This window comes from Camarhynchus parvulus, chromosome 7 (genome assembly GCF_901933205.1).
Source record: "Camarhynchus parvulus chromosome 7, STF_HiC, whole genome shotgun sequence".
Classification (NCBI taxonomy): domain Eukaryota; kingdom Metazoa; phylum Chordata; class Aves; order Passeriformes; family Thraupidae; genus Camarhynchus; species Camarhynchus parvulus.
This window is the reverse complement of record NC_044577.1, coordinates 5,155,636-5,167,594: the sequence shown is the minus strand read 5'-3', so window position 1 is coordinate 5,167,594 and position 11,959 is coordinate 5,155,636. Positions and strand designations below refer to the sequence as shown.

The following is an 11,959-nucleotide window of genomic DNA, read 5'->3' as shown; positions in this document are numbered from 1 at the left end:
CTCCATTCGCCTCTTGCAAGACGTGATCACGCTGGTAGTGGCAAAGGGAGAAAAGCCCCTGAAGAAGCATGTGAGGCAGAGCCTGCTGCCACTCCTCTTCCACTGCCACGATGAGAACGGGCGTGTGGCACAGGTGAGGCCTCCTGGGTGTCCCCGTGGGAGGGGGCTCGGCTGTCTCCCCACGCCCTGGGCCCTGACGGGCTCCAGCCTCCTCCTGGCCTTGGCCCAGAGATGCGGCTCCTGTGCCCGGGCTGCGGTGCGCCATCTCTGGGTCTCTGCTGCTCTGCAGGCCTCTCGGGAAACGCTGCTTTCTGCAGTAAGCTTCCTGAAGAGGAAGGATCTCAAGCAGCTGCTGAAGACGGATCAGATGTGGACATTTGCCGAGTGCTTGGTAAGGACAGGCTGGAATCCCCAGCCCGATGCCTGGACAAGCCGCCTGCCCACGGCGCCCGGTCTGCGGGGCTGGCAGCTGTGGCCCCTGCCCAGTGCCGCAGGCAGGGGCACCAGCCTGCGCCCCACGCGCCGCTCCCCTTCCCTGGCCCGTGCGGGCTCTTCTCCAGGCTCCTGTGGCCCCAAGGGGGCGGCCGCGCGCCCGCCCCGCGGCTGTTGGGGGGTGGGGGTGTGGGGGGGGGGGGGGCGCGGCGCAGGCGCGGGGCGGCCGCTCCTTGACGCTTTTGGTGTTTGGCTCTGTTGCGTGGGGGGGAGGGAAAAGAAAGGACGGGCGCGCCCGCCCCTGCCTGCGGCGCCACCACAGGAGCCCCCGCAGGAGCCGGGGCGGGAGGTGGGGGGGGGGGTGGGGGGTGCGCGTTTTTTTTTTTTTTTTTTTTTTTTTGGCCCGGGCGGGGGGGGCGGGGTGGGTTTTTTCTGGGTTTGGGGGGGTGGTGGTGGGGGGGGGGGGGGGGGGGGGGGGGGGGGGTGGTGGTGTTTTGTTGGGGGGGGGGCGGTCTGTGTGTGTGTGGGGGGTGGGGGGGGGAGGCGCACCCCCTTTTGTTTTTGGGGGTTTGGGTTTTTTGTGTGTGGGGGGGGGGGGGGGGGGGGGGGGGGGGGGCTTTTTAGGGGGGGTGTTTTTGGTGACCCCCCCTTTTAGTTGTTTCTGTGTTTTTTGTTTTTTTCGGCCCCTGGCGAGAGCTGAGTGGGCCGGTCCTTTCAGGGGCTTTCCTCTGACCATGGCTCTGTTTCTTTCAGCCCTTCAAGCCCTTAGCACAGATGAGAGCCCCTCCAACACAAACCTGATTGTTCAAGTCATGTTGGACGAAAGAGCTGCATCACTCAGTTCATCTTCTGGATTGAGACAACCAGGACAGCCGCAGATCCCATGCAGGAGGAAACAACCTGGAGATCAGAGGACAGCAGCTGGAGCTCCAGGCCCAGCTGATGCTGGGCAAGCCTGAGCTCGCCTTCCCTCTTTACTTGTCCCTCCCTGCGGCCTTCAGAACCTGCTTGTTCCCTTCTCCCAAGCTTTGCCATTAATAAACGTTTCAGCTTCTTCACCTCATTTGTATCTTTGTGGAGCTGAAGTGGATGAAAACCTGAGCCCTGGAGCACACAGGCCCCATCCTGCTGTTCTTTTCTGTGCTGCCTTTTGTGCAGAGAAGCAAAGCACATCAGGCTGGAAATGTCCCTGCCCTGAAGGTCTGGTGTCACAACATTGTGAAAGACCTAAGGGTCTTGCTGAGTGAGCACACTGAAGGTCAGCAGCAGGACGAAGAGCCTGGATTTTAGAAGAGTCAACTTCAGTATTTCCTGAATCCAGCTGTGAGGGATTCCATGGCAAGCATCCACTGGGGCTAAAGGAGCTTGGAATGCTGGAAGTTATTCAAGAATAGGTTCCTTGAAAGCACAGCAGTGGTCCTTCCCTACAAAGGGAGAGGAAGAGGGCAGAACCAGAGACCACCCTGATTTACAGTGAGCTTTGGGTGTACTAAAAATGAAGCAGCAGTACAGGGGCTGACACACGACTGTCCCACTGCACTGAGCGCTGTCCGGCAGTGCTGGGATCCTGGGTGCGATTCTGGTCTCCACAACTGAGGAATTACAGCTCCTGCCTCGTACACAGTCAGGAGCCCAACCAAGTGAGACCAGAGGGAGGAGACCCTTCCAGCCTCTCTTGGGCATGGCTGCAGAACAGCTGCTGCTTCTTCTTCCTCCTGTGTTTGGGGTTTGCCAATCCCAGTCAGGTTGTGCTCTATTTTCCAAAGACTGTTCAGAACAGGCATGAAAAGTGCTCTGTGCACAGTGGAGAGTCCTGGAAGGTGCTTACAGGAGCATCTAACCCTAATCTACCCTTTTGCAGTTTAAATATGTCATTTTCTCCAGCAAGAAAGAGCTCCTCTGGCTCTGCCAGTGCCTGTTCTGCTGCCTTCGGGCTACCTAATGTTGGGATAAGGAACTTGCACCAATTCCAGAGTCTGCAGTGACAACAAAGATGCTGAATTTGAGACTGGTAAGTTGGTATGGTGACTATATAAGGCTAAGCTGGAATTCTAAAACTCCTTTGATGCTGTGATGTTTGCTCAGCAGTTGAGAACTTGAGTACAATTGTGGTTTTTCTCTCAGCTCTGGGAATCACAGAATCCCCCGGCAGTTTGTGTTGGAAAGTATTTTAAAGATCCTGTAGTTCCAGTTGCCTGGCTATGGGCAGGGACACCTTCCATTAGAATTAGACTAATCCATCTTTACCTTCCCTCCTCTGGATTTGGATCTAATGTGGATATATCAGCTGATTAGATTTTGTAGCTCAAAGAAATAGGAACAGGACTGTCCCAATATCCCATCTAAAGCCACCCTCTGGAAGTGGGAAGCCATTCCCTCTGTCCCTCCAGGCTCTTGTCCAAAGTTCCTTTCCAGCTCTCTTGGAGGCCCTTTTAGGCCCTGGAAAGGCCTCTAAGGGCTCCCTGGAGCCTTCTTCAGGCTGAACATTCCCAGTTCTCCCAGGCTGTCAGTGTAATGCTCCAGTTCTTGGACCGCTTCCTGGTCCTTGCTGGCCTCCTCTGGGCCTCCTTGAGGTCCTCTGCCTCCATCCCAAAGCCATAACAGCTTGCACAGACAGAAGCTGCCCTCAGCTGCCTTAAGGGAAGAGCACACACAAACTGTCCGCTGTTGGAAACAGGGAGCTGGGGAAGAGCAGCCTGACCTCCCAGTGCTGCTAGAAAACCTTTCAGCTGAGGAAGGAGTTTTGTTTCACTGGAGACAGCAGCTCCCCCTTTGGCTTTAAACACAACCAAAGGCACAATCATTGATTAGAGGCTGAATAAAATGATGTATTCCAGTCCTGCCCACCTCTCCCTCAGGGAACTGACAGGCTGCTGGGTTCAGACAGCTTTTCTTAATGAGACAGAATTTTTTCACAATCATGCCATCAGAGAACAAACAGGGATAAAGCACTTTTATTTACACTTACTCAGTTTGTAAAACCATGTGTCCACTGCCATCATTTAAAGTGCAAGCTACATGTCTTCTGAATAAACTGAAGGCATACCAGGTGCTATGTAAGATAAAATACTGCCACCAGTAGTTATACAACTAACTACAAATGCCAGTAGCATAGTTCAGACCCTGACCAGCTTAGTGTGTTACTTCCTCTTGTATGTTACCAGCCAAAAACATATTCCATTGCTTTAGATACAATACTTTCATCTTTCCTAGGAGTTTGTCTGTCAGAAACCACCTAGAAGGCAGGGAGAAAAACAAAAAGAGAAAATACAAACCATCAGTCAACATGTAGTTAATAGTTTTTACACTAAGCATTTATTTCTTCTTCTCCTAAGTGCTACTATATTTTGACAAAATATGTTTGAAATCTCTTCAAATCAAGCCCTTAATCCCTGGAAAAGAGCCAAGTCATTAATTGAGTATTTTTTTGTTATTATTTTAGAGACTGAACAGACTGAGCTTGTACTGGAACCACGTCATTAAAGAGCTGACAGAAAAGGTAAAGGTCACATTGAAACTAATGTCTGCCTGCACAGCCCTATAAAGGTAAGGGGAGACAACACAAAAACACATGTTTCTGTTTCCTTTAAAATACCTGATAGTCACTAGTGGAAGCCTTATATGCTGTTGCCAAAGGTCTCATGGTAGAAATCCTTGCACTGTTATTTGCAGGTTGTGTTGGTGTGCCAGCAGATTTTGTAGGTGGAGTGAAAATCGAAGACATTGAGGATGTAGAGCTTCTTTCAAAGTTCTCCATCAGACTCTTAAATAGAGGGTTAATATAATGTAAACAAATACTGAAAAGCAGTATTCCAACCTTTATCATCTAAAGTTATCTACTATTTGAATTTTTTTGATAAAACATATTTGGATCCCATTACTCTTTAGTATCATATATCCTTAAAGGAGACAAAAAAAAAGTCTGTGCAGAATGACTGAGGAATGACTGTTATTTTCTTAAGCTAATGTACAGTACTCAGTGCAAAGGGCTGCAAGCATTAAAGGTCAGGATGTTGCCAATACCTAGACACTAATAACTCATGTTAATATTAAGATTACAAGACAGTCATGTCTACCCCCAACTACTACTTACAAGAGAGTGACATGTTTTTATAGGGGCAGGTGGGAAAACAGGATTGGGATTTCCTTGCTAACAAATTTTCAATCCAAAGTACTAAGATAAATTCAAGAGCCAGAAGCACATAGTCACATAAAAAATGGAGAGGTACAATTAGGAGCAGCAACAGTCTTAATCTACCATTAGGTATCTACTGCAGGCCCTAAATTCCAGTCAGGAAACTTATCTCAATTGTGTTTTACATTATGGTTTCACTTCCTTGTCTTGTATGGCAATATAATTGTGTGCATTGTAACTTCCAAGGAGCACAGAGATTACTCATAATGGTCTTTCTCAGCAGGAAATGTTGACAAGTATTTAAGAAAAAACTTATGTAAATGTGTAACAGACTATATCTATATAGATGAACTGCCTACAATTTGCAATTCCAAAAGAAAAAAGAAATTAAACACATCAGGGAAAATAAAAAGCAAGGCCAAAAGCAGAGTGCCTTTGAATTAAAAGCAATTATTAACTTACTTTATCTATACAAGGCTTGACACCAATCATGATAGATTCACCAAAAATTTTTCCATCTTTGCTTAAGGCTTTCCGGGCTTGAAGCTTAGACTGATATCGAATATGCATCCAGTTTCCTGTGTTGGACATCTGAATGAGATTAAGTGAAAATTGTGAAATGTAGTTTTTTATATGCTTAATTCACAATGTTTTCTGACATAAGTGTCAAACTAAGACATACCACATGCTTTAATATGTTTCCATACTGAGCAAACTGTAGTAGAATATAGGAAGCTGATGCTTGAGGAAATCTGAAAGACAGAAAAAAGTACTCAAAAAATTATAAGTGGTTTAAAAATTCAGGTGTTAAGATACAACCCTATGAAGCCTTTACAGAAATCCAGAAGAGAGCACTGTAATATCAGAAGCAGTGACTTGAGAAATATCACCTTCTAGGCACTTTACCACACACCCCAACAGCAGAATGGTGCCTTTCTAACTAGAAAAAATAATGTGTAGCTCAATTTAAGATGCCTAACTGAAATGTATGTGTTTGCTTGCTTTAACCATAGCTGTACTTGCAATACATACCAATGCCAGACAACATCAATGTCCCAGTATTTCTCTCATATGCTGTAAAGACTTCACCCAGGTTTTTCCAATACTTTGGAAATCAACTTACCCAAATACAGTTACCCATGTGTCATCAAGCTGATCTTCTGAAGTAAGGGAATCACCTTGAGTATAAAAAGGATCCAGCTGAGCAGGAGACAGAGTAGTCTTCTTAGGCTGCCCAATGCTTGCAGGGCTGAACATGCTTGAAGCTGTTAAATTGAAATGGAATTGCTGAACAAATTTTCTTTTGCAAGACAGAGATTTATTGTAAAAGAATAAATTCAGTGTCAAGCATTTCACTTGTATGTGGAAGAATCTGATGGGGATTGACTCACAGAACAAGTAAGTCAATCATAGCTTCACATCTGCAAACACACTAGGAAGTTTTTATGACTAGCAGCCTAGTGTTCTCTTTGACTTCAAAACACCAACAGCTTAATACAGTTGCCAAATAGGAACAGGCCAACACAATAAAGCTTAGCAAGAAGCCACCAGTTCATACACAAGATATCAAACCTTGTGAAGATGGAAGGCAATCCATCAATCTCAGCTTCTTCACTCAATTACAACCACCTCTGTGCTCAGTTCAATACCACATTTGGAACAGGGAACAAGAAAAGCTGCTTGAAATTCAGTCTCAGAATGAATAATTATTTCCTAATCATACCCACACACCTTTTGAAAAGCTAACAAATATACCACCTCTTCATAAACTAGCAAGGAACTGATGTAGCTTGAACAGTGATGATTTTTCTATATTAAAGAAAGCAGTAAAAAAAGAGAATAGAAATTTTGACAGGACATCTACCTGCTCCTGGAGTTGATGGCAGAATTCCAGTGGATGGGCTCTGTGATAAAGTAAAGCTGGCCTGCATTAATATACAGAAAGTAACAAATTATTCTTATAGGTATATTGCTCAGATCAAGAGACAATTTTCAAGTGATTTAAACATTCAGGTAATAATATTAATTATTTGCCTTAAGTTATTCCTAACTTTTTAGAGAACAGATATTTGCATGTATATTTAACAAAAGATTACTAAGAGCTATTAATGAAAAGTTATTTGACAGCATATTTGACATATGCTTTGTGAAACAAAGTAGCTTTAAATATCAATACTCAGAAACCTTCTTAAAATAGCCATGTCACTATTGCTGCACTGTAATAATTCACACATTCATGTGCATCCTGATGGGAAGGATATTGTTATCCTAATTTTATCAGCATTTTCACTGCCTAAAGGGTTCAGAAATCATGGAAACATAACCTTCCCTGGCATGGAGACTATTACTAGACTTACTTTCTTGCTCAACTATTTAGTGCATAGAAGGAAAGTATACTTTGAGTTTTAGATGGTAGCAGTTGTTTTCTTTTTAACATAGGATTTCAACACTCAAAACAATTTTAGTCTACTTTTAGCCTGAATTATGGCATTTCTTAGATACAAGATGGAATAGCCTGGAGTACCTGTAGACCTAGCAACATAGGTTCTGATAGCTGCTCAACATTGTTTTGAAATTTAATATCCAGTCCTTTAAGACACCATAGGATTCTGTCCTTCACAGAGAACCTCAGCTATCAGAATAAACTTTTCAGAAGGCAACACTCAATACAAAGACTGCTCATTCAGTTTAAAGCGTTCTCCTTGCATCAGAAGAGTTCAGTGAAAAAGGACCTAGTAATGCTTCATCAGTCAGTTAAGCAGCAGAGCTTATTATAAAATTCATCTCGTAGAAATTTCAGTGTTTCTCTTTCAAAATTAACCCCAACTAGATATTTTATTCAGAAAGAAAATTCCTTCTGTTTCCATAAGTGCCTCTATTGCCTTCTAAAAAGTAATCACAGAAACCCAGAATTATTAAGGTTGGAAAAGATCTCAGATCATCGAGTCCAACCATTAACCTAACACTGCCATCTTGACCACTAAACCCCTTGGGGACACTTGTCCCCAAGTGTCACTTCCACACATTTTTGAACACCTTCAAGGATGGTGATTCTAACCCTTCCCTGGGTGGCCTGTTCCAATGCCTGACCACCCTTTCAGTGAAGAAATTTTTCCTGATATCCAATCTAAACTTCTTTTGGTGCAACCTGAGGCCATTTTATCTTGTCCTATTACTTGTTACCTGGGAGCAGAGACCAGCCTACACCTTGCTACAACCTCCTTTCAGGCTGTGGAAGGGTCCTTCTGGCAATCAGCAGCCCAATAAACTTACAAGAAAGCGAAAAGCTGACAAACAAAGCTGAATTTGAGAACATAACTGACTTGCATAACTGAGGATCACTTGCATTTTTCATTTCCTGCTGAACTGAAAACTGGCAATAACAGGAATTTGCTTCATGACCACAGCTCTTGTTTGAACAGGAACAGGTACACCAAACAACACATACTAAGCAACAGCATGATCTGTAGGGTCACCTCTCATTTTGCTACAGCAGTTTATACAGCTAAGTTTGAGAATTCCCTGAGGCAGTAAGCTGCCTCACATCTGCTAAGAACAGGCCAGTGCTGAAGACACTTACTGTTCTTCTTAAGGACAGAGGTGTTGATCCAAGGCCAGGACTAGACAACTCATCGTATATGCTTCTAACTGGTGGAGCACCACCTTTATCCTTATGTGAAGGGACTACTGGTTGTGGGGGCGACCCTCCTGCAATTCAAAGGAACAAAAGAGCAGCATGAGAAAACTTGTAATTTTGCTTTGGTGGTACTTGTTCTTGAAACTTCAGTAATGCATTCAGCCATGCTCTCATGTTGATTGTTGTTGAGACTTGATTGTTTCACTGGAGGTTTGCAGAGCCGTCTGTCCTACCAAACTGTTCAGGTTTGAATGTTTGTAATACACAAGTATTATTTAGAACTTTCAGACCTCTTATTAACCCATTATATTCACTATTTACATGTTCTTTCCCTGAAGTCCTGAGCATGGCTGTATCTTTCAATTTTAAGCCAGGCTAGAAATCCATTTTAATTGTTTCAGAGACTAACCTGCCTATAGTACAGATGCAAAAGCAAGATTTTTAAAAATTGAGATGTATAAAAATTGAAATTTATAAAAATTGAACCATACCAAAATGCACAGAGACATTGCACATTACTGTCACATTCCCACTTTCCAAATTCCTTGGCTTCTCATCTAATTTCATATTAAATAAAAATTGTAAGCTCTTGAGAGCAGGGACTAGCTTGCATATAGACAGGATGAAGTTAAACCAGCTGCCCTCCCAATTTCTAAACTTTAGGACTTCCTTCCAAGAGAATTAAACTTCTTGAAAGAATTTGACCTTATCTTAACCTTTTGTGCGGATTTACCCCAGGGGGAAAAAAAAGTAGTTTACATCAAGTTTCACTTGCAAAATGTTTGGAAACCAAGCTTTTCTAATCCTAAATCATGAGCTTCAAGGCTCTACTCTGAACTGTTAAACACATACAAGAACTGCTACTGTTACATGGAATAATGTGCATTATGTAAAGCACTCTCCCATCAAGGTTTGCAGTTTTTTAACTGATGTACTTGATCACTTCCTTTGGGAAGTTTGTGTTAGTATCTTACTAGCTCCTCTCTTCCTAAAATTGATACTCTGAGGCTATAAAAAACCCTTTAAAAAACCATTTGGTGAAATTCACATGATTACTTTCAATTTCATAAATATTTTTGTAAGAGGTTTGTTCCCAGATGTGTAAGGGCAGGCAGACAAGAGCAAGAAGCAGAAGACCAACAAACCTCCAATTATGGAACATTTTAAGTTGAAAGGGACCTTGTAAGGGAAAGATCATTGAGTCCAATCCAGCCTGACATTCAAAGAAGAGAATATTTTATTAAGGGAAATTCTTGCAGTACTTTAGTCCTCAATTTTTCCTTCAAAATGACTTCAAAAATATTAACACCATCAGATGTTAAATTATGCCAACTGATTTAGTACAAAAGCCAAGATCACCCAAGGCATGTCAACTACTCACTCTTCTCAGAGAATGAGTACAAACTGAAGATGTACTGAAGATGTACAATACTAACATGGGTAAGAACTTCTCCTAGTCTGATTAATTAGGTGGTTGAAGAGAAATGAGCATCTACAGCTAGGAAAAGTCACTACTCCAGTCCAATGACAGCAGACATCAAGTTTAGCTACAACCATTAGATATTAATTAAAAAGTTTATTTTCAGTTTTTCTCCCCCCAGTTTTTGTAAGTTTGATAACCTGTAAGTTTCCTTTTAGAATTCAAAGAAATAGAAAAAATTCTGCAAAGAAATCAGCAGTTTGCACAAGCTACATTTAGTTTGCCAGCAGATATCTCTGTTTTCAACATCAATGTATGTGCAACTGACTTGTAAAGAGTCATATAAACTGATTCTGTATTTTAGGAGAGCTTTATTACCTTCTCTGTAAAACAAACTTTTCCTGATACCAAAACGATCACATTTAAAACATTTATAATAATTCAATATACTGAGTTCACCACTTAATCGGTGGAGTTTGCTTATAGAAAGATATAAAACTATAAGGATTCAAGTCTGCAGCAGTCATGCAGAACAGTGAGACAAACCAATTTTTTGCTTTCAGGACAATTTTCCAACATTCAACAAATTCTGACCTGCAAGTAGAGGAGACCTTGTTTCCATGACACCAACTGAAGGGCCGTATAAAGCACGTGGCTGCGGAGTCACAGGTGCAGGTAAGTCACCCATCAAAAACCCAGGGAGAAATTGAGCACTAGTTCCTTGTTTTGGAGATGTCGGGGAGCCAAGAGTCATTGGTTCAGCTCCTGAAAACAAAATTTTAAAATATGAAAAAGAAAAGTGAAAGAGAAAGAGAAAGCAGCTTTTTCCATTGTGGGCTCTATGAAAGAAACATAGCACAAGATACACGAAGTGATTAAGATCACAGAATCCCAGAACTGTTAGGATTGGAAGGGACCATCTACTCCAAACCCTCTGCCAAGGCAGGGTCACCCAGAGCAGGTACACAGAAACGTCTCCAGGTGAGTTCGGAATGCCTCCAGAAAGGGAGACCCTACAGCCTCCCTGGGCAGCCTGTTCCAGTGCTCGGCTACAAGAAGTTCCTCCTCACGCTGAGACAGAACTTCTTGTTTTGGTTTATGGCCATTACTCCTCGCTCTGTCGCTGGGCACCACCGAAAAGAGCGCGGCACCATCCTCTCGACACCCGCCTCGGAGATATTCACTTGTATTGATGGGACCAAAGCCGGTTTAATCATTCATTTCACAGGGAAGCCGAGTTTATCACAATGTTGCATTTTGCGCAATTTCAAGTGGCGGCCGATCGATCTAACCCCGCTCCCCCTTCGCGAACCGCCCCTTCCCGGCGCCGTCTCCCACCCCGGCTCAGCAGCATCCACACCCCCGCCCAGCGCAGGGGCTCGGCCCCGGCCCCACAACCCTCACAGGGGCGCAGGCAGCGCCGGGGAGCCCGCGGGGCGCCCCCGGCCGGGCCGGGTAGCGCAGCCCCCGAAGGGCGCCCGGCAGAGCCGGAGCGCGGCGCGGCCCGGGGGAGCCGCGGGCCAAGTTCACCTGCGGGCGGCAGCTCCATGGCGAAGGCGGCCATGTCGGCCCGGAGGGCGGGAAAGAGGCGGCGGCCGTGGCTCCGCCGGGCGCTTTCAAACCGGACGGAGCTTCCTGCCGCCGTCACTTCCGACCCACCCCATGATATGGTGGGACAAAGCGGGGCGGCCCGAGCCCCGTCATGGGGTGAGGGTGTCGGGGCTCGGCATCGGCTTGTGCCGGCCGGTCCCCGCACGGCTCCCTGGCAAACGGTCCCTCAGGGACGGGCGGGTCGCGAACGGAGCTGAGGGAACCGCGGTCGCTGTTACCAAGGGCTGCTCCTGGGCTGCTCCCGCGGGCTGGGAACTCGGAGCGGCTTCCCCACTCTGCCTGCCCCAGGGAAAGGGTGTCAGTCAGTGCCAGGCTGCCGGGACAAGGCAGTGAGCTGCTCCCCCGGGGACACGGGGGTCACTGACCACGGACAGCGGGCAGATGCAGCGGGGTTGCCTGATCCCCGCATTAACGTTTAGCGTAGAATCATGGAATGGGTTGGCTTCGAAGGGATCTTAAAGCTCATCCAGCTCCACCCGCTGCCGTGGGCAAAGACACTTTCCACTATCCCTGTTAGCCCTGTCCAACCTGGCCTTGGGCACTTCAGGGATGGGGCAGCCACAGCTTCTCTGGGCAGCCTGTGCCAGGGCCTGCCCACCCTCAGGGTAAATAATCTAATCTCAAGCTACTCCCTCTCTTTGAATCCATTCATTCCCCCTTGTCCTGTCACTACAATTGCTCCTACAAATTCCTGCTCTTGAGCAATTCACGCTGAGAACGAGAG

The 11,959-nt window shown here is 45.4% G+C and overlaps 1 protein-coding gene across 2 annotated transcripts; it reads right to left on the bottom strand.

Moving 5' to 3' along the window:
- Positions 1-3,355: 3,355 nt before the first annotated feature.
- Positions 3,356-11,279, bottom strand: NUP35 (nucleoporin 35). 2 transcript variants are annotated; one of them, XM_030952276.1, is made up of 9 exons: positions 11,155-11,279; positions 10,219-10,389; positions 8,148-8,275; positions 6,432-6,492; positions 5,691-5,832; positions 5,250-5,319; positions 5,030-5,158; positions 4,028-4,195; positions 3,356-3,667 (listed from the first exon to the last, which is right to left on the bottom strand). In XM_030952276.1, the coding sequence occupies exons 1-9, from the start codon at positions 11,186-11,188 to the stop codon at positions 3,590-3,592; spliced, it is 981 nt and encodes a 326-aa protein (XP_030808136.1). In that variant the 5' UTR covers positions 11,189-11,279; the 3' UTR covers positions 3,356-3,589. The 2 variants fall into 2 exon arrangements, with proteins under 2 accessions (XP_030808136.1, XP_030808137.1); XM_030952277.1 differs by having other exon boundaries at positions 11,159-11,195.
- Between the last annotated feature and the right edge of the window lie 680 nt (positions 11,280-11,959).

Excerpts from the sequence above, each read along its gene's own strand:
- NUP35 (XM_030952276.1), bottom strand. The coding sequence starts at position 11,188 with ATGGCCGCCTTCGCCATGGAGCTGCCGCCCGCAG. Across the intron at positions 8,276-10,218 it reads AAGGTCTCCTCTACTTGCAG|GAGGGTCGCCCCCACAACCA; the intron begins GTCAGAATTTGT and ends TTTGAATTGCAG. Across the intron at positions 5,320-5,690 it reads ACATGGGTAACTGTATTTGG|ATTTCCTCAAGCATCAGCTT; the intron begins GTAAGTTGATTT and ends TCTGTCTTTCAG.